This window comes from Ovis aries, chromosome 1 (genome assembly GCF_016772045.2).
Source record: "Ovis aries strain OAR_USU_Benz2616 breed Rambouillet chromosome 1, ARS-UI_Ramb_v3.0, whole genome shotgun sequence".
Lineage (NCBI taxonomy): Eukaryota > Metazoa > Chordata > Mammalia > Artiodactyla > Bovidae > Ovis > Ovis aries.
Window position 1 is genome coordinate 28,497,801 of NC_056054.1, and position 20,397 is coordinate 28,518,197.

At 41.4% G+C, this 20,397-nt stretch overlaps 1 protein-coding gene and 1 non-coding gene across 2 annotated transcripts; both read left to right on the forward strand.

Annotated features, from left to right (window-relative positions):
• The first annotated feature begins 56 nt into the window (after positions 1 to 56).
• Positions 57 to 20,164, forward strand: LRRC42 (leucine rich repeat containing 42). Its single transcript, XM_015091994.3, has 8 exons — positions 57 to 238; positions 5,882 to 6,368; positions 12,573 to 12,704; positions 13,844 to 13,962; positions 15,492 to 15,580; positions 15,788 to 15,901; positions 18,137 to 18,221; positions 19,672 to 20,164. The coding sequence occupies exons 2-8, from the start codon at positions 5,896 to 5,898 to the stop codon at positions 19,941 to 19,943; spliced, it is 1,284 nt and encodes a 427-aa protein (XP_014947480.1). The 5' UTR covers positions 57 to 238; positions 5,882 to 5,895; the 3' UTR covers positions 19,944 to 20,164.
• TRNAG-UCC (transfer RNA glycine (anticodon UCC)) lies at positions 2,893 to 2,964 on the forward strand. Its single transcript has one exon. It is a non-coding gene; the product is annotated as a tRNA-Gly (tRNA).
• Positions 20,165 to 20,397: the final 233 nt, after the last annotated feature.

Here is a 20,397-nt window from a genome sequence, read left to right on the forward strand (position 1 = left end):
CTCGCGCAGGCGCGCCTCCCCTGCCCAGTCTTCCCGCCCCCCCCCCCGCCCCCGCCGGCCCCGCGGTCTCACGGCGCCAGGTCGCCCCCAGCCCCCGCCTTACTCCCTCCCACTCAGCGTCCCACCCTCCCTAGCTTTGTGCCGGGGGCGCGGAACCGCTTCCCCGCCTCAGCCGCGCGGCAGGAGGAGGGAGCCGCCACAGAGGAGCTGCCGCTGGCTGCCCCAGAGAGGGGCACAGGTAGGTGGCGGCCGCGGGCTGGGCCGCTCACGGATCCCGGGGCTGCGAGTGGGGGCGGGTGTGGGGTTTGAGGGAGGGGTGGGAAAGGGGAGGGGAGGACCGAGAGGGTCGGGGCTGGGGTGTGGTTGGGTGAATAGTGTGAGGGTGAGGATCTAGGGGTGTCAGAGATGGGTTTAAGGGTGGAGTTGATGCTGGGCTAGGGTATGGGTCGTGTGAGAATTGAGGTTCTTTCGGGGCCTGGGTGGGAAGAGGGAGCAGGATTAGCTTGGGTGCACTTGGGGAGGGTCACACCTGGGAATTTAGAAATGGAGAATTGTAGTACTGGGGAGGGGGAGAGGGAAGGGGATTTGAGGAGTGCTAGGAGTAAAGGATCTAGGATTGGAATAAGAGAGAGGGTGGGGTTTGGGGGCAGGGGAGAAAAGTTGGGGCTGTGGACTGTGAAGTTGGACATTGAGTCGTGAAGGAAGGAGATTTTGAAGGTTGAGGGCAGAAGAGGAGGGAAAAGATGGAGAGTTTGGAGTCCCAGGAGAGGGAATCTCAGAGAGTGGGAGGAAGGGAAGGCTACATGATAAAGGACAGAGAAAGAGTGCAGGGGGTTAGGGAGGGTGGGGGTGGAATGGTGCGGTGGAAGGAGGGAGAGCCAGGTGGAGGTGTGATTGGATCTGGGCCACCGGGAGCCACATTCAGAAGGATCATGGAAAGATTGGAAGGGCGTGAGGTTTGAGAGTTGAGGGCAGGGGAGTTGGGAGTGGGTGAAAGGAGAGGATTAGGATTTTTGGTGCAGAGATTGGATTTTGTGTGAGAAGCTCTACAGTTGGCAGGTAGAAAAACTGTCAGATATCAGGGTGTAGGAGAGATTGGCCTCTCCTAAGAGGCAAATAAGGAGCTAGGTATGGGAGAGAAGGCAGATGGGCAAGTGCAAGTTATAAAACAAAAGAAATGAATTGAGAATTGAATAATAGTGGTGATCCAGAACAATAAACCTAAGATTGTTACTTGGTCATTGGTGGTTTGGAACTAGTTTCCGTTCATGTTTTTATGTTTGCTTAAAAATGCTGCCTTTTCAAATAAACTGAGGGTGTCTGCAGCCTTGGGATGCAGGCCATGGGGTGGCAGATGCTTTCCTGGTGTGTGGACATGGGTGATTTCTGCCCTGGGAGAGGAGAGAGGGGAAGCCTCAGTGCAGCTACTGTCCTGGCTCAGTTCCCACCAACTCTTTGCTCAGATGGCCAGTTTTTTTTATCTCTGCCCTCTCTCAGCCACCTCCCTCCCCAGCTTGAGTCAGTGAATACCAGAGGGCTCAAACAGGTGGGTGAGATTAATTTTTAACATTTTTTTTTATCCTTAAAGCTGATGTCATATTTTTATTCTTGAGAGACAGCATCATGCAGTGGAAAGAGCTTGAGCTTTGGCGTAATACAGCTTTGAGATTGAATTCTGGCCCTGCCAGTTACTAGTTCTGTTTCTTAAGTAAGTTACTTTTAGTCTCTGAGCCCCTTTATTAAATGGCGAACCTTACCTCATAGGATTGTTGAGAATTGCATTTAATATAGTACCTAACCGTGCTTGGCAACTCAGTGGGAGCTATCACATCCACTATTATTATCATCATAGTCTTGCTATGGCTTATTATTTCTGAGAGATTGCTGTCTTACTTTACCTACTAAAGTTAGGTGTTTTCTTCTTTTTCTTTTCAAATTGCATAACTGTAGGCTCAGCTCACAATTTTAATTGTCTCCTGTAGTCTGCTTCCCTGACTCCATCTTTCCAGTCCCCTCTACTGGATAGTCATGGTTCTTGCTTGGTGAACTGGCTTCAAGTTCTAAAAAGTCATGTTTAGTTATCACTTATTTTATCTTGCCTCTTATTCGAAGAGGCAGTAGAGAACTGAATTTTTAATGTAGTAAGGCTACATTTTATTCATTTGATGAAATGACATGTTCATGGTAACTTTGGCTCATTTGTGGTGACCAAATACTAGAACATGTACTATTGTAGTAGTTTTCTGTGAGATTGTATGGGTTACAAAACCACCTCTCCAGAGGCAGGCTGGAAAACTATCAGAGGCTACTTTGTTATTCTGTTGCTCTAATATGAAATATAGCTAATACAGACTTTCACTGAACATTGTTATTCTTTCACATACTAATTACTTGAATTTTCCAGTTCGTGTAGGATTTTTGCCATGATATAGAACAGACTCTGTCTCCTGAGGGGCTCCCTTATAATAGACCATTCTGTATAATAGCCAGGAACAAGCAGAGCCAAGTTACAGAAACTTTGGAATTTTCTTGCCTTTTCAGTTCTTAACTTTGAAAGGCTTAAACATTAATATAATTCTTAGATCATTTTATGGTACCTCACAAGCTCTTAGAAGCTTGCTCCTTGTTGGGAGCAAGATGCACAACTTTAGTAGTAAAAATCAAAGGTCCCTGGAATTTCCTGATCATGTTCTGTTTCTTAGGTACCATAGTTGAAGAACAGAGAGCCCTTGGCATCTCTGGACAAATGATGTAGGTTTTACTCTTCAGGAATTATTTGATTTTTTCATCATTTAGAAAGAGAACTAGCATTTCATGAGTAATTTAAGTAAAAAAGTAAAGGTAAAATGTAGCCAGAGCTATGTCTGTTTTGAAAATGATTCATGTGAGACTTCCCTGGCAGTCCAGTGGTTAAGACTCTGCACTTCCAATGCAGGGGCACAGGTTCAAACCCTGATCAGGGAACTAAGATCCAAAAAAGAAAAAAAGAAAATCCGTGGAAGCAGAAGCTGCTGGGATTTTTGGCATCCAGGGTTCGCATCTTCACTTTGGTCCCCGACTTCTTGTGCCCTCTGCTGGATGGAATCAGTTGTCTGATTTTCGCCGGAAGTGGTCCTCCATTCATCCATTTGTTTTACCCTAGACTCTATGGGCGGCACTATTAGGAGTGATAGCTAGGGGTGCTACATATGAGCAGACCCTGTTTCATTGCCAGGGGTTTTATAGTGTGCTGATCCTTGTGTTAACTTCCATAGAATTTGTCTTTCCACTTTTAAAATCAGGTCACTCTTATGTGGGGCTGTGCCTGGTATCTACTTCCAGGTCTACAGGTAGAGAAAGAGTATGAATGTTCGCGTCCAGAGGAGAAGCCCAGAGGGGATCTTCTTTGTCTCCTCATTAGGATTAAACTCTGTGAGATTGAAGGAACCACGTGCTTACTCCTGGAAGAAAAGCTTAGAATAAGTAAAATTATCACCTTAGCAGAGGCACTGAATACTGGCAAGAATATGGGTTATGGGAGTTGGCACCGTGACAGGATGTTTTTTTTCTTCTGTTTTTTAGATTCTTTTTCCCCCCATCCCTGGTAGTACCAGTAACAGTATACTCCCATCATCCCCTTTGCTTCTACCACCTGCAAAAGGGTCTGGCAAGTTGGGGGAGGAGCCTGCAGCTGTTGCCTGGAAGAGGAGCTGGCTCCTAGCAACAGTATCAGCAGGCCCTGCAGCTCAGAGCCCTAAGTCTGTTCTTCTGAGGTCTCACTCTTCCTCTCGTTTGGTTCAGCAAATATCTCCTGAGGGCTTACTCAAGCTAGGCATTGTATTGGCCTGAAAAAAGAGAGACGAATCAAACAAGTGCCTTGCCCTCAAAGAGCTCACAACTTTGGAAATATTAACAAGTGAACAGACAGTACACAGTGCTAAGTGCTATATAGAAAGAGACATTGGTGCTCTGGAAAAACCAGACAGACATGTGCACTAGTGCAGGGGTTAGGAAGTTTTCCCAGAAGAGGGATGTGGTTGAGCTAGCTGTTAGTGAGAACTAGGAGTCAGCTAGGTCAGGGAAGCTAAGAAGGATGTTCCAGCCAGAGGGAGCAGGATGTGCAAAGGCCAGTGGGACGAGAACACAGCCAACTTAACCTGGGTAGTATGGCTTGGCCAGAGAGTAAAGCATAAGATGAGCAGGAAGGAAGGAGGCCCTTGGGCGTGGCACGGCAGGGTCCTCTTTTCTGGTGTGCTTTTACACGCATAATTATCCTCTGGAGAAACATGGATCATACTGATGCCTGAAACAGGATCACTGTTTGATCTTCCCAGAGTCAGCATTTTTGATCACTGACTTGATTGATTGACACTTTTAAGTGGGTGAATTCAGAGCTACATTCTAGCCCTGCATTAATGCAGACAAAGCTAGGTTGGTTCACTCTAAAAGTCAATCCGTCTTTTAGAGATAATAGCAGCTATTTGACCTGTATTATATTAAATTTTAACTAAAAATTGTAACAGTGATAATCATACTTCATTTTATTTAGTGTGGCAATTTCTCAAATATTTTGAAATCTCACCGTTCCTCAGGAAAGCAAATATTTATTCCAATTAGTACTTGGGCATAAAATGTCATCCACATGATTACATAAATATCCTGTTGTTTTTTATATTTTGCCTTATCTCAGCAGTGCCAGTTAACTGAAGAAATTAAGGAATGAGAGCTAACTATTCTAGCCCTTGGATCTAGCATCTCAGCTTAATAGCTTTTAGTTAGCTCTTGTGATGGAGGTCTTTGTTTGTGGATTAAAAAAAAAAAAAAATGTGTTCCTTGTGTTCTGTGTAAAGTTTTGTAAAAGAGTAAACTTTAGTTCCATGACTGTCTACTCAGGGACCATTACATGCTAAAGCACTATGTTAGGGTGAATGAATTAAACATGATCTCTGCTCTCAAGGAGCTCAAATCAGCAGGACATGCCTAGAAATAAATCAGTAGCAGAAATGTGAGCCAAGTGTAATAAAGAAATGTGTGGAAGGTGCCAGGGTAGCAAGGAAGGGAGTTATTAGTTTTTAGCCTTTGTTCTGTGTGAAAACATTTTAAAATACAAATAGTAAATTCTACATGTTACTATTAATCTTTGTAACTTGCAAGTCAGTAAAAATGTTATCATTTTGATGGGTGCATAACATTGCATGGTGTGGATGTAACGTTTATGTAATAACACCCTTGTTGGACACTGGGATCCTTTTCAGTTTCGCTACTGTCAGCTGTGCTACTGTGACTTTCCTTGCCAGTGACTGTCGTCCACTTCTATGATCACTCTCTTAGAGTGAACTTTATTTATTTATTATTTATTGTTGGCTGTGCTGGGTCTTCGTTGCTCAGTGGACTTTTCTCCAGTTGTGGCGAGCCGGGGCTACTCTCTCATTGTGGTGCTCAGGCTTCTCACCGTGGTGGCTTCTCTAAGCATGGACTGAGTAGGATATGTGGGCTCAGTAGTTGCAGTGCATGGGTTAGTTGCCCTGAGGCATGTGGAATCTTCCTAGAACAGGGATTGAAACCATGCCCTCTGCCTCGCCAGGCGGTTTCTTAACCACTGAACCACCAGGGAAACCCTAGAGTGAATTTTAGAAATGAGATTTGAGCTGGTTTTTGAAAGATGAATAGGAGTTCACCAGACAGACGAGAAAAGGGGAGGAGTAGGAATGGGCATTCCAGGTCAAGGAAACAGGCAACCTCCAGTGCCAGGGTTCACAGGCAACTGGTAAGCTTTGATTCCCCAAAGCAGCCAGAGGGCCTGCCTGGTAGGTTTATAAAGCTCTGGGCATAGCATGGCAAAGTTACATTTTACAGATGGTATTTTAATTGGGTTTTCTTCCCTTGTACCTTGCTTTTACAGTCACAACCAAGGCAATGTCTTACTACCTCAACTCAGAAAACCATCTGGACTCAGGGCCCATCTACGTGCGAGAAAATGGGCAACTGCACATGGTCAATCTGGCCTTGGATGACGTTAGGAGTAGCCTGCAGAAGCCAAGGCCTTTCAGACTGTTTCCCAAAGGCTTTTCTGTGGAGCTTTGCATGAACAGGGAAGATGACACTGCGCAGAAAGAGAAGACTGATCATTTCATCTTCACATACACCCGGGAGGGAAATCTTCGGTACTCTGCCAAATCCCTCTTCAGCCTTGTCCTGGGCTTCATCTCTGACAATGTTGACCACATTGATTCCCTTATTGGCTTTCCTGAGCAGATTGCTGAAAAGCTGTTCTCTGCTGCCGAAGCCAGACAGAAATTCACGGAGCCCGGTGCGGGGCTCAGGGCTTTACAGAAATTCACTGAGGCCTATGGAAGTCTGGTGCTTTGCTCCTTGTGTTTGCGAAACAGGTGGGTGTTCTGATTATGATAGTGAGTATTTTATTGGGTGTGTCAATTCTGTCAGGTTCTGGGACTTAGTGGGCTTGGGGGCTTCCCCAAAGCCCCCTTCTAAAAACAGCACTTGAGTTTAGAATTTTCAAACATGAAGTGGTAGGCCATTTTGAGAAAAATCATTGTCTTTCTCCGTCCCTCACCCTCCCAGACAGCACTTAGCTTCATTTTGTTTTTTGTTTTTGTTAGTGTTTTTGTTTTTTAATTTATTTATTTTGAAAACACTTTATAAGAATTAGTTGATTGCCACAGCTCTTTCATTAGATAGAAAATACTCATCTACCAAATTTTCTAATAGGAGAAAATAGGAAAGACAGGATGTGATCTGCCGGATATCTCTTGGTATACTCTCAGGGAGGTGAAGATTAGTACCCAGAGTTCTCATCTCCGTTCCAGTTTTCAGACCACAAGATATTGAACATTAGATAAAAAGCAGCTTTCAAAGAAGAGATGATTAAAATTTCAAGTGTCTTAAAGTTTGGAAATTTTCAGTAAGGTCCTAACGCGAGAACCACCGTCCGTTTTCTAACAGAGCATATGTTTTCTCTTATGATTGCCTTTGCTCATATACTTTTATTGACTTATTTAAATTTTTTATACCACTATCATGTAAAATAACTTTCAAGGCATCTACCAATTAAAAAGAAAAACTTGAAAAAAATTACATAGAAAAGGACTTAAACACAAACACAAAAGGGTATAAAGTGAAACATAAGCCTTGCTCCCATCTCTCTCCTTTGCTCTTTCCCAGAGGCAACTACTGTTATCAGTTTTCTTTACATAATTCCAGAAGTACTCTGTGTATACCCATGCATTAATAGCTCTCCTCTTCATTATACAAATGCAGTACAGTGCTCACACCTTTAAGCACTTTGCTCTTTCACATATTTTCACAATTATTTGTCAAAAATATGTGTAGATTTTTAAAATAGCGTATAGTATACCGTTATATGAATTTTTGTCATTCAAAAGGTAAAAGGTGGCTTACTATTAAGATGCACAATCAATATGACCATTAAAACAAGGCTAACCAAAAGCGATCAATGCAAAGAGATAGAGGAAACAATAGAATGGGAAAGACTAGAGATCTCTTCAAGAGAATTAGAGATATCAAGGGAACATTTCATGCAACGATGGGCTCAATAAAGGACAGAAATGGTATGGACCTAACAGAAGCAGAAGATATTAAGAAGAGGTGGCAAGAATACACAGAAGAACTGTACAAAAAAGATCTTCACGACGCAGATAATCAACGATGGAGTGATCACTCACCTAGAGCCAGACATCCTGGAATGTGAAGTCAAGTGGGCCTTAGGAAGCATCACTACAAACAAAGCTAATGGAGGTGATGGCATTCCAGTTGAGCTGTTTCAAATCCTATAAGATGATGCTGTGAAAGTGCTGCACTCAGTATGCCAGCAAATTTGGAAAACTCAGCAGAGGCCACAGGACTGGAAAAGGTCAGTTTTCATTCCAGTCCGGAAGAAAGGCAATGCCAAAGAATGCTACAACTACCACATAATTGCACTCATCTCACACACTAGTAAAGTAATGCTCAAAATTCTCCAAGCCAGGCTTCAGCAATGCATGAACCATGAACTTCCAGATGTTCAAGCTGGTTTTAAAAAAGGCAGAGGAACCAGAGAATCAAATTGCCAACATCGCTGGATCATCAAAAAGGCAAGAGAGTTCCAGAAAAACATCTATTTCTGCTTTATTAACTATGCCAAAGCCTTTGACTGTGTGGATCACAATAAACTGAAAAATTCTTCAAGAGATGGGAATACCAAACCACCTGACCTGCCTCTTGAGAAACCTATATACAGGTCAGGAAGCAACAGTTAGAATTGGACATGGACCAACAGACTGGTTCCAAATAGGAAAAGGAGTACACCAAGGTTGTATATTGTCCCCCTGCTTATTTAACTTCTATGCAGAGTACATCATGAGAAACACTGGGCTGGAAGAAGCGCAAGTTGGGATCAAGATTGCCAGGAGAAATCTCAATCACCTCAGATATGCAGATGACACCAGCCTTATGGCAGAAAGTGAAGAACTAAAGAGCCTCTTGAGGAAAGTGAAAGAGGAGAGTGAAAAAGTTGGCTTAAAGGTCAATATTCAGAAAACTAAGATTATGGTATCTGGTCCCATCATTTCATGGCAAATAGATGGGAAAACAGTGTCAGACTATTTTGGGGGGTTCCAAAATCACTGCAAATGGTGATTGTAGCCATGAAATTAAAAGATACTTGATCCTTGGAAGGAAAGTTATGACCAACCTAGAAAGCATATTAAAAAGCAGAGACATTACTTTGTCCACAAAGGTCCATCTAGTCAAGGCTGTGGTTTTTCCAGTGTATGGATGTGAGAGTTGGGCTATAAAGAAAGCTGAGCACCAAAGAATTGATGCTTTTGAACTGTGGTGTTGGAGAAGACTCTTGAGAGTCCCTTGGACTGCAAGGAGATCCAACCAGTCCATCCTAAAGGAGATGAGTCCTGAGTGTTCATTGGAAGGACTGATGCTAAAGCTGAGACTCCAGTACTTTGGCCACCTGATGCCGGGAAAGATTGAGGGCAGCAGGAGAAGGGGACAACAGGGATGAGATGGTTGGATGGCATCACCAACTCAATGGACATGAGTTTGGGTGAACTCCGGGAGTTGGTGATGGACAGGGAGGCCTGGCGTGCTTAGGTTCATGGGGTCGCAAAGAGTCGGACACGACTGAGTGAACTGAACCAAGAGGCATATGATAAAAAGAAGGGAAAAAGTACATTTTACTCCTTCATTTTTTATTCCAAGTTATTTATGTTCATGTGGAAACATTAGAACGATGAAAAATAGTTATGATATAAACATTGTTTTAAAATTATTTTATAAAGGCAAATACGTACTATTTGAGAAACATATAATTGTTTAGTAAAATTTATAGTTCCATCACTCATGGTGGCGGTGGTTTAGTTGCTAAGTCATGTCAGACTCTTTGCAGTTGCATGGGACCCTAGGTTGCCAGGCTCCTCTCTCCGTGGAATTTCCAGGCAAGAATACTGGAGATCATTCATGGTAATCATTTTCAAGTAATGTATCTTTGTACATTTGTGAATATACTCTATAACTTGTATTCTGCTTTTTCCTTCCATTTACCATTATAGCTTAGGTAATCCTCACAATGGGGAAAATGCTTTTTATCCCATGTGATGTCTGCATACTGTTCCACTGGTCAAATTGGATGAGAATAGCACTTTCATTCACATTTAATGAGCACATTATGTAGCATTTCTGGAAAGCAACTTGGCAGTATGTAGCAAAAGCCTTAAAAATATCTGTATCATTTGTTTGACTCAGTAATTCCATTTATTAAGAGTCTGTTCTAATTTCTAATGTGATAATCAAATATGAGAAGAAATACTTTACATAAGGGTGTTCAGTGTAGTATTGTAACAATGAAAACCTGGAAGCTGAATATCCAATAATAGGAAATTAAGTAATCGTGTAACTGTTAAGATAATATCCAAAGATCATTTAAAATGATGTGGTAAAATGTTCATTATATAACAAATGAAAAAGAATAATTAAAATTCCATATATGATCCCAATTTTGTTTGTGAAAAAATAGAAAATTTTATATGCATTGTATATATAGGGGGGAAAAGAGGGAACCCCACTGAAATGTAATTTAGATAATGGAATTGAAATTGGTTTTAGTTTTCCTTATAATTTTCTAGATTTTAGTTTTTTTCCAAGGAATGTTTTCCTTATAATCAGAAAAATATAAGAAACATTTTTAACAATCTCTTGACTCATTTTTTTGCAACAATTCCGAATAAGGAATCAGACAATGCTGTCTTATCCAAATATAAGGGTAGGATTTTCAGTTGTGATTGAAAACTTCCCTTCTCCTTTTGAATCCTTGAAGGGAAATAGGAAGAGGGCAGGAGATTTGGGTTTGCATTTGCAATTTCCAGCTGAAGCTGCAGCAACAAAGGTTTTACCAGCATTGAAAAATAAGGTAATTGGTTAAGTGCAGGCGCTTGCTGATTGGGGTTGGGTCACAAAGCTGCCTGCCAAAAGGAGAAAACTGTCTTTATGTGTTTCAACCTGTAAAAGCTCTCTTCCCTCTGATTTTTAATCCCACTGATGGTCACAGGAGGCAAGTATGTTTTCCTTAAAATGTCACCCGTTGTAACTGAAGTAATTATAATAGCTACCATTTAATGGGGCCTCCCAGGTGCCTCAGTGATAAGGAATATGCCTGCCAATGCAGGAGACGCAGTAGACGGACTCAACCCAGGTAGGGAAGACCCCCTAGAGGTGGAAATGGCAGCCCATTCCAGTGTTAATTGCCTGGGAAATCCCCTGGACAGAGAAGCCTGGCAGGCCTCATAGAGTCGTACATGACTGAGTACAAGCACACATACCATTTAATGAGGGCCTGTAAGATGGTATTTACTTTTGAAACATTTTTTTTTTTCTAATTCTCTTAATACTCCTTAAAGAAAATAATCATCAGCTCCATTTTTTAGCTAGAGAAATTGAGACTTGGCAGAGGTTAAGTAATTTTCTTACAATCATACAAGTAATTAGCCTTGCTAAAATTTAAACTCAGGTCTGACACTAAATTGTGTTCTTTCTATTGCTTCTCCATTACATTCTTCTGAACTTTTTAAAGGGAAAGTTGGAAGATTAATTTTCAGCAAGACCCTAGAGCTTCATTTATGTCCTAGATAAGCATCTAGTAGTGTTTGTGGCTTTGCACATTTCCTTTCTTAATCTTGATTTTTGTAGTGTTTGTGAATCATGTTATACATCTTTGTGTCCTTCCCAGATAACCCATGTCTTGCAATTACTAAAAATCTTTTAGTTAATTGATCAAAGGATGTGTGTTTTCCTTTCTCTAATTGCCATTAATCCCCCAAATCCCCATTAACCCACTTCAACTCTGTGATTGGAAGATGGAAAACAGAAGCTTTATTTACAGTGTAATTAAAATATGTCTGAGTAAATAAGGCTCATTTGTGTACCCAGCTGAGCTCTGTCATCAGGCAGCTTAGAGGGGGTATCAGTGCCCCAGGCCATCTGTACTCAGCAGTCAGACCAGGGATCAGCTTCAATGTATCTTATTCTGATCGAAAGTAGCTTCAATGTATCTTATTCTGTTTGGAAGTAGGCAGAAAATAGATCTGAGGCCCTTCTTGTCCTTGGATTATTCAGCTGCTCTTTTTGATAATTATGATCCTGGTGACAGAAGAGAAATGTGAACACTTAAATTTAAGCCCACTGATTGTAGTGAACCATCTCACTATGAAAACTTATAGACATCTATGAGGAAAATGGATGAGAAAGGCATGCTCTTGCCACAGGCGTTTCCCTTTCCCTGTTTTTTTTTTTTTAGGCTCCTCTCCTGTTTCCTGTCACTTCTAATCCCTTTTTCATTTTTTCTTGCTGACCTCATATGAAATAGATGGACAACTAGAAAGCAGGGCGGAGACCACAGCAGTGTCTTTTTAATCTTCTCTTCCTCTCCAGAGGCCTTCTGAGACTGCACGATAGCAGTCTGGCCTGGTGCCCAGTGTAATTAAAGTGTTCATGCTCACAGGTTTGTCTTAATAACCATCTAGTTTGAAATGAGTTCTTGTCGTAGTCATGCTGCACATAACTTTGGAGTAAAGTTAGCAGGCTAACTGTGGCACCGGGGAGTGGGCAGCTACTCAGACAAGTAGAAAAGGTAAAACCTGATGGGACGAATCTTCGATGTGGGATGTTGTTGAACGTGTACAGATTAGAATCCAGAATTCTTGGTCTGTTCCAGTTTCCAAAGCACTAGATATTTGGCGTTAAGTAAAAAGCAACCTTAAAAGAGTGAGTGATTAAAATTGTGAGTATCCTAAAGTTTGGAAATTCTCTGAAAAAGTCCCAACACTGACCCCAAGTGTTGACTCTGACTTCTAACAAAGCAGATATTTTCTCTTGTGTCTTGTCTTTGCTTTATGTTTTTATGTATTTATTTAAAGTTTTTATAACCTATACCTACACAGTAATCAGTAAAGTCTGCTTGTTACGTAGTATCTTGTCCTGATGGAATGTTGATGTATTACAAAGCCACATATGGTGATGTTTTAAAAGAAGGAAAAGAAAAGCTGTTGATTGCTGTCCATGCCCCACAGATACCTGGTGATTTCAGAAAAACTCGAGGAGATTAAGTCTTTCCGGGAGCTGACCTGTCTGGATCTTTCCTGTTGCAAGCTTGGAGATGAGCATGAACTTCTAGAACATCTCACCAATGAAGCCCTGTCTAGGTATTGACCTACCACCGTTTGTAAATGAATTGTTCTGTGTTTTAAAGGATGATCCAGTGGGAAGGATGTTAATTACTTCCCAGTCCTGTGTTTATTTGCTAACTTTTTTTTCTAAAACATTTTCAATCTCCATTTATTTGATACAAGCAGCGTTGATTGGACAACTCAGGAAAGTAAGTCAGTAGGTTAGTTTATCTAAATAAAATTTATTTCGACATATAGTACTTGACACTACCTGGGTTTAAAAATGATTTTGCCTTGATTTATTCTAGCAAGAGATGAGAAGTTATATAATTTTTGTAATCATTATCATTTTCTATTTTAATTGTCATTGAGCTGTAAATCATTTAAAAAGTGAACTAGTAAAAGACAGCCATAGAAGTTATTTTCAAGAACCATACTTTAAAGAAATCACCCAGTTCACACCCTTCATAAATAGTCCAAGTGATCTCAGTCTGGCTTGCAAAGAGAAGGCCAGATGGATTCCTTTATGGTTTCATAAATACCCAGAAGGACAAAAGCACTACAAACCTGAGTCTAATCTTTTCCCTCAGGCCTGCCTAGGAAGTGACACCGACATACTGCCCTGTAGAAAGGTGTTTTTATGTGAGGTGGATAAAAAGTTTGGATTTCTTGCATGTGGGACAGTGGAGCACATTAACTCACCAGTTACAGGTTAGCTGAATGGATTGCCTTGTGCCTATACCTTATAAATCCATTCTGAAAATTAGATTTATAAAATATTAGAATAAAAGAATTGTGCTTTATATGGAGGATTCTCATAGGAGTTCTTTAGCAGACTGTCCCAACATTTAGAATTTGACACAACATTTGTCAAGAATGCAGTTTTTGTGTGAAACAAGTGTATTTAATCTTAATGAAGTCCCTGCTTACCTCATTCCACCATGTACCTTTAGTGCCCTCTACCATCTGAGGCTAGTACTACATGCTGCTTTGGTCTCAACCCTCACATAGTAACTGAAATAGCATCAAAGGATCTTTAATTCTGTTAAATGCATTAAGTGTGAAATAGCAAGGGTTAGAAGATACATTTTTAAATAAAGTTTATGAAAGCATTCTCATCACTTGATTTTCTCAAATGCTCTTTAAGTAATTTACTCATGGACTTTGTTTCCTAGTGTAACTCAACTCCGCCTGAAGGATAATTGTTTATCTGATGCCGGGGTGCGGAAAATGACAGCGCCGGTTCGAGTGATGAAGAGAGGCCTTGAAAATCTGTCGTTATTAGATTTATCTTGTAAGTTCTGTTAGAAGTTATAGATGATTAATACTCGAAGAGTGGACTTAGAAATCATCTGGTTCTTCCCCTTTGTTTGAGAGCTGATAGAATTGAGGGGTGATTCTTGGTGCCCCAGCAAGTCAGTGGCAGAGCAGGACTAAAGCCGGAGACTGTTTTCTCCTGGCCAGACACCTGTCCTGCCGTGGTTCCACTCTGTAGGGCAGTGAAAGCCCTTATGGATTCACTCATGCCGCTTATTCTCTGCAGAGAGGTCATATTCACTGTATATTCGCAGCATAGAGGACACGTGGCTCATCTTTACTTACCTTTGAGTTGCTGATTGATAGTGTCTATCAGCTAGGTCATTTTTATCAGTAATTGCTTGGTGAAGATCTAGATAAATTCACAATTTTGATGCTTACTCAAGATGAACCAGATACTGACTCCAGTAGCAGAAAGGTTATAAGATCAGTTATGATTTAACTGAGCATGTATTGAATATGTGGCAGGATGGTCGGTGTCAAAACAGTAGCGAGAGCAGGCGTTTGAGGTCAGAGGACATTGCTCTGCTGCTGTGTGCCCCTGGGCAAGTTATTTAAACTCTCTGAGCCTTGGTTTTGGCTTCTGTAAGATGAAAATAATGACGCCCTCCCTTCCTCCCTGGGAAGGATATTCATTTAGCAGATATTTTTTTGAGTGTCTGCAGTGTGCCAGCACTGTGCTCATCCTCTTGAGGACCCAGTGCTAAATGCAGTTCTCTCTGATATGAGAAGATTCCATGTAAGAAAGGATTGGTTTTAAAAAATGCAGGGCTTCGCTGGTGGCTCAGTGGTAAAGAATCCACCTGCCAGTGCAGGAGATACGGGTTTGTGAGATCCCACATACCGCCGAGCGTCTGAGCCCGTGTGCCACAGGTGCTGAGCCTGTGCTCCGGAGCCTGGTGGCCACAGCTCCTGAGCCCATGTACCACAGCTGCTGAAGCCTGAATGCCCTGGAACCTGTGCTCCAGAGAAGAGAGGCCACTGCACTGAGCAGCCCGCACACTTGTGACCAGAGCAGCCTCACCTTGCCACAACTGGGGAAAAACCCGTGCCACAGCAAAGACCCAGCACAGCCAAACATAGATAATTCTTTTAATGTTAATTAAGACAGTGACAGTCTTCTTCTCTCAGGATCCTTGAAAATCTTATTAAAATCTTTTACTTTGGAGGTGAAATGGCTATGAACAAAGTCTAATATACCTGTTTATATACGTGTTTAATATACATGTTTTAAACATGCTGTTTTTATGTGGTTCCAAATTAAACCCTTTGGAGTAGCTATCTGGTTTATTAATTTCTCTGCTAAACCCCAACTCCTAGGAAGTTTAGAGCTATAAAAGGTCTTAAGGATCATCTCATGTGGCTCTTCATAGGAAAGATAGATTCCCATATTTAACTTACTCTGAAAAGTTTGTTCTCTCAATATTTTATCGTTTGGCCTTTTTTCTTGAGCTTATTGTTGGCATATAACTGTAACAGAATACCACCTATGTTTTCGACATCTAGGTAACCCTGAGATAACAGATGCAGGAATTGGATACCTCTTTTCTTTTAGAAAACTCAACTGCTTAGATATCTCTGGGACGGGACTCAAGGTAGGATTTCTGTTGCCTTCTCTTACTTTCACAGACATACAGTTTGCTATCTTGCTTCTGCTAATTGACATTCAGAAAAGGACTGGTATCTGTGATAGTGTTTATTTCCTACTGAGAAGAAGTTAAGTGTTGACCGTGTGTGTGCTGACCATTGTGTTGACTGTGCTGAATGTGTTGACCATCCGTGTTCTGTTTTTCCCTTACTAGGACGTCAAAGCTGTCAAACACAAGCTTCAGACCCACATCGGCCTTGTTCACTCCAAAGTCCCTTTGAAGGAATTTGATCACAGTAACTGCAAGACAGAGGGCTGGGCTGATCAGGTAAGGCGGATTTTTCTCTCCTACAGTTAATATGGCGTCATAAATTCCAAGTGTCTTATTCAACACTCGAATAGATGCTAACCCTCTTGGTATTCTTTGGCTGAACTGTCATCTTCAGTCAAACTCGAGACACTGATGACTTGTAACTAACCCAGTTACTTGAGAAAAGTTGTTAGATGCTAGTCCTTACATCTCATGCTCTGGTCGCTAGACTGCTTCATCCTTATTGGACCTAGAAGAAAATGCCTTCTATAAGTGACTCAGAAAATAAATGAATTCTTGCTTGCTATGCAAAAACACAGTATGATCCAACTTCAGAAGGGGAGATTCTCTTAGCTGTGTGTGTACCAAAAAAAGAGAACAAGTTACGCTGATGAAAATTCAAGTCTAACTCTTTCCCATGTAGGGGGCAAATTTCTTAACTCTCCATAGTAAGGAAATGTCTTTTTTTTTTTTTTTTTTTAATCCTTAGCGCTCCCATTCTCTTTCTTTCTTCCTTAAGTTTAAAAATTGTATTTTGTGTATAGAGAGCTAGCATTGTTTCTGGGAAGGTAGAGGTCTTGGATGACCCATTCAGAGAAGGTCACTTAGTCCAACTTATTGAAGCCGATCCCCTTCGTGTACTGGTGGAAACATTGGTGGCACATGTTGAGGCCATATTTTCAGATCAGACCATGCTAGTTTGAGCAGACTGAGCCCTCCCATTTTCAGCTTCTTCGCTGAACTTCCCTTTGATGCTGTCTTACCTTCTTGATGGTCTTCCTCAAGTTGGTAGGGTTCAGACTAAGGTAGGCACTCAGAAGGTAACCAAGTACTCAAGCACCAGTAGATGCCAGTTTGCCTGTGGTTGGTGCCCGTTTCCTTCAGATACTTTAAACCAGTGTTGATTGGAGGAGGCCTGGAGGACCCACTGAGCTTTTTGTTCTGGATCCTTCCTTGGCTGCACTCTGTAATGCATGGTGGTGGAACTATCCAGCCACCTCATGATAGCATCACTTCCTTATAGGTAAGCAAGAAGGAGTGCTGGTGAGTCAGTGTTTCAGAAGTACTTTGAAGTTTGTCCAGAAAATGCATGCTGAAATCATTATATATGTCCATTGTCAGACTAAGTTTGTAGCGCTAAGAGTCCTGGATACATCCAGTGGACTTGGGACAGATATGGGATGGTCATATAAGGGCTTGGAGTGGTTTGGTTATGGTAGCAGGTGACGTGGTGGAAAGAGCCATAGGCTCGAGAGTCAGAGGCCTGAATTTGGGGTCCTGGCTCGGCAACCCAATAGGTATACAACTTAAGGCAGCTTTGGGTCTCTGTTTATTCATCTCTAAAATGGAGAAACCAGGACCTCTCTTGCAAGGTGAAGGGTGAAGTAAAATAGCTAGCAGCTTGGACTGAAAGTAAGTTGAGGCTCCACACAGCCTTGCCCCATGCAGCCCCAGCTAGGCCCCGAGGACGTGGCAGCAGTGCTTTATCTATCTTCTGTTGCTCTCTTATTGAAACTGTTATAGGCTGACTCCATTCTCCTGCCTCATTCTCAGCAGGTGACACAGAAAAATGAGGCCATCTAACAGGAGTCCGTTTACTTCCCCATGTCTGTCTCAGAATTTCTCCATTAAGTCACTTGCCAAGGGTCCCCTGGCTCGTAAATGGTAGAGCTAACTCTGGAACCGATTTCTTAAACTATGTGTTGTGCTGCTTCTGTGTCTTGCAAATGTTTGTCTGTCTTTATGATTATTTCATTACATACCATAATGAGAAGTGTGGAATTTAAAGTTCTTGTTACTTATGGTATATGTGAAATATTAATTAATTGTTGACTTTTCTTTATTTATGTGTATTTTTTACTAAGCCAAATTTTCAAAAGAATTTGTAGTAACATAATAAAAATATTAATACATTTATAGCAGTTTTAAAAAATGGAAACTGATCCTAAAGTATCCTGAGAGTATGGAAATGTGGTTATTTTACACACAAGAGTTTGAATTACAGTTGGTATAGTCTAAGGTGTGAAAATGGGCCTAGGGATGTGTAAAAAGTATTATGACTAAGGTTTCAAATTTTAGTAAAGTACATGCAATTTATTTGTAGATTGGAACAGAGACTCATCCTAGTCTGAAGTAAGATTACCACGGGGGGGTTGTGTTTATGGAAGGGGAGAAGTTGGGAACAAGGAAAGCTTGAGATTAAAAACTCAAGATTTTGTTTGGATTCACATCTTTCCAAATACATTTTATTAGATTGTTCTGCAATGGGAACGTGTGACTTTGGAAGCTATGAAGCCGCAAGAAACCTTGGAGTCTCGAAGAGCAGCTCAGCACTTCTGTGAGAAATTCCCTTTCCTTTGGAGTGTTTTGCCCTTAGATTATTTGGGCACTTAGTTCATCTTCACTCAGTGGGAAGATTAACTATGATCACATTGACTTAATTAGATCACCAAGATTTATACTCTGTCAACATGGCTTATAGTATAAGTTCACACTTACCTTTGAGCACCAGCACCAGGAACATAACTTATTAAGTGTATGTATATATGTACATAGGTGTTTATATATATCCCGTCGTGTTCCAGAAAAGATTTGCAGTGATACAAAAATAGAACTCAGAACATTAAAAAGGAGTTAAAGTGTAGCCAAAAGTAGAAGCAACGCAAGTGTCCATCACAGATGCATGGATAAACAAAATGTAGTATTTACATACAATGGAATATCATTCAGCCTTAAGGAGGAAGGAAATTGTAACACTTGCTATAACATGGGTGCAACTTATAGAGACATCCTGCTAAGTAAAATACACCAGTCAAAGAAGACAAATGTTGGGGCTTCCCTGGTGGTCCAGTGGTTCAAAATCTGCGCTTCCAGTGCAGCCAGCACAGTTCGATCCCTGGTCAGGGAACTAAGATCCCACATGCTTCGTGCTGTGGCCAGAAAAAAAAAGGATAGATGTGTGAGTCTTAAGAAGTTCCTAGAATAGTCAAAGTTCATAGTGACAGAAAGTGGAATGATGGTGGTTGGGACTAAGGTGAGGGGTGGTTGGGAGTTACTGTACCAAGTTTCAGTTTTGCTAGGCTGAAAAAGTTCTGCAGATGGATGGTGGTGATGTTTACACAGCAATGTGAATGTACTTGATGCCACAGAACTATATACTCAAAGATGATTAACATGCTAAATTTATGTTATGTGTATTTTACCATAATTTTTTCTGAAAGAAGTTAAAGGATAAAATTGAAGTGAAGGGAAAATAAAAGTAGAAAAATAAGGAAAATTTATTCTATACCAAAAGATAGAGAATATAGTTGTATCATTTGCTAGAGTTGTGCTACAAACTTGGCTGTCTTAGAAGAACAGAGTCAAGTCCAGATTCTGAGTAGTGATAGCTGACATTTTTTGAGCTTTCACTGTTGTGCCAAGCATTGTCCTAAGCACCATATATTGCTTCTTATATCTTCACATCACCCTTATGAAGTGGGTTTTATATCCCTATCTGAGAAAACTGAGTCTTAGACAAGTCGCTTGCCCAAGGTCATTTATCCAAGAAGTGGCAGATCTGAGATTTGACTGTGAATCTGTGATACCCTCTGTGCGTACATGCCTTCAACCTGTGCTGGTGCATATGCTGTAAATTACTTTATAAGGCACGAAAGGGGGAAAAATGAATCCAGACTCACCTTGTTTGGGCCTCTTGACACTTCTGTTGGATCATTTTTCTGGGCTTGGGCAGGCGTTAGCAACTGGCATAGAAAGCTCATCACCCTTCCCTCTGTCATCACTTACAGATGGGAAGCGGGCTCGAACAGAAGCCCCAGGGAAGTATCCCCTGACAGAGGCCCATACGAACTCTTCTGAGAAGCTCCAGTTCTATAAAGAGAAGGCCGCAGACTGCCATGGGCCACTGTCGAAACACGAAGCCCTATCAAGCCAGGAGTCAAAGAGCAAGAAGAGAGCTTTCGAGGAGCCAGAGAAGGAACAGAGCAGCTCTTCACAGTCTTCGAAGCAGAAATATGTGTGTCTTGCTGTTGAAGACTGGGACTTGCTAAATTCGTATTGATTGGCAAATACAAGTTGACCTTCTCCCCTTCTAGTGCTAACATATGAAGAAGGGGGCTGATAATGTTTTCCTTTTTGTTTGAATTTACCTATGGCATTAGCATAGCAAGCGATTATTTCTACTTTTGTGGTGGGGGAGGGGAATGCTATGGAAGTCTGTAATAATTTCTAATGTATATTTTCAATACATAGTAATTTTTTCAAATAAACGTTTTTGCTGTCCTTAGGGTCTCCTTGTGAAATATACACTGGAGCCACAAGAAGTAACACTTTGCTTTGGGATGGAAGGCCGTGTGAACTAAGGCAGCTTAGTGTCATTTGTTACTACTCTAGTTTGGCCCAGCCAGTAGGATATACATATAAATATGTATATGAATGGCAGCCACTACTGAATGCCTCCCATGAGCCATGCCCCAACCTGACAACAACAGTAAGTTGTTGAAGGTAGGTATTAA

Coding starts and splice junctions, on each gene's coding strand:
- LRRC42 (XM_015091994.3), top strand. CDS start 5,896: ATGTCTTACTACCTCAACTCAGAAAACCATCTGGACTCAGGGCCCATC. Junction 6,369..12,572: donor TCCTTGTGTTTGCGAAACAG/GTGGGTGTTCTG, acceptor CATGCCCCACAG/ATACCTGGTGATTTCAGAAA. Junction 13,963..15,491: donor GTCGTTATTAGATTTATCTT/GTAAGTTCTGTT, acceptor TTCGACATCTAG/GTAACCCTGAGATAACAGAT.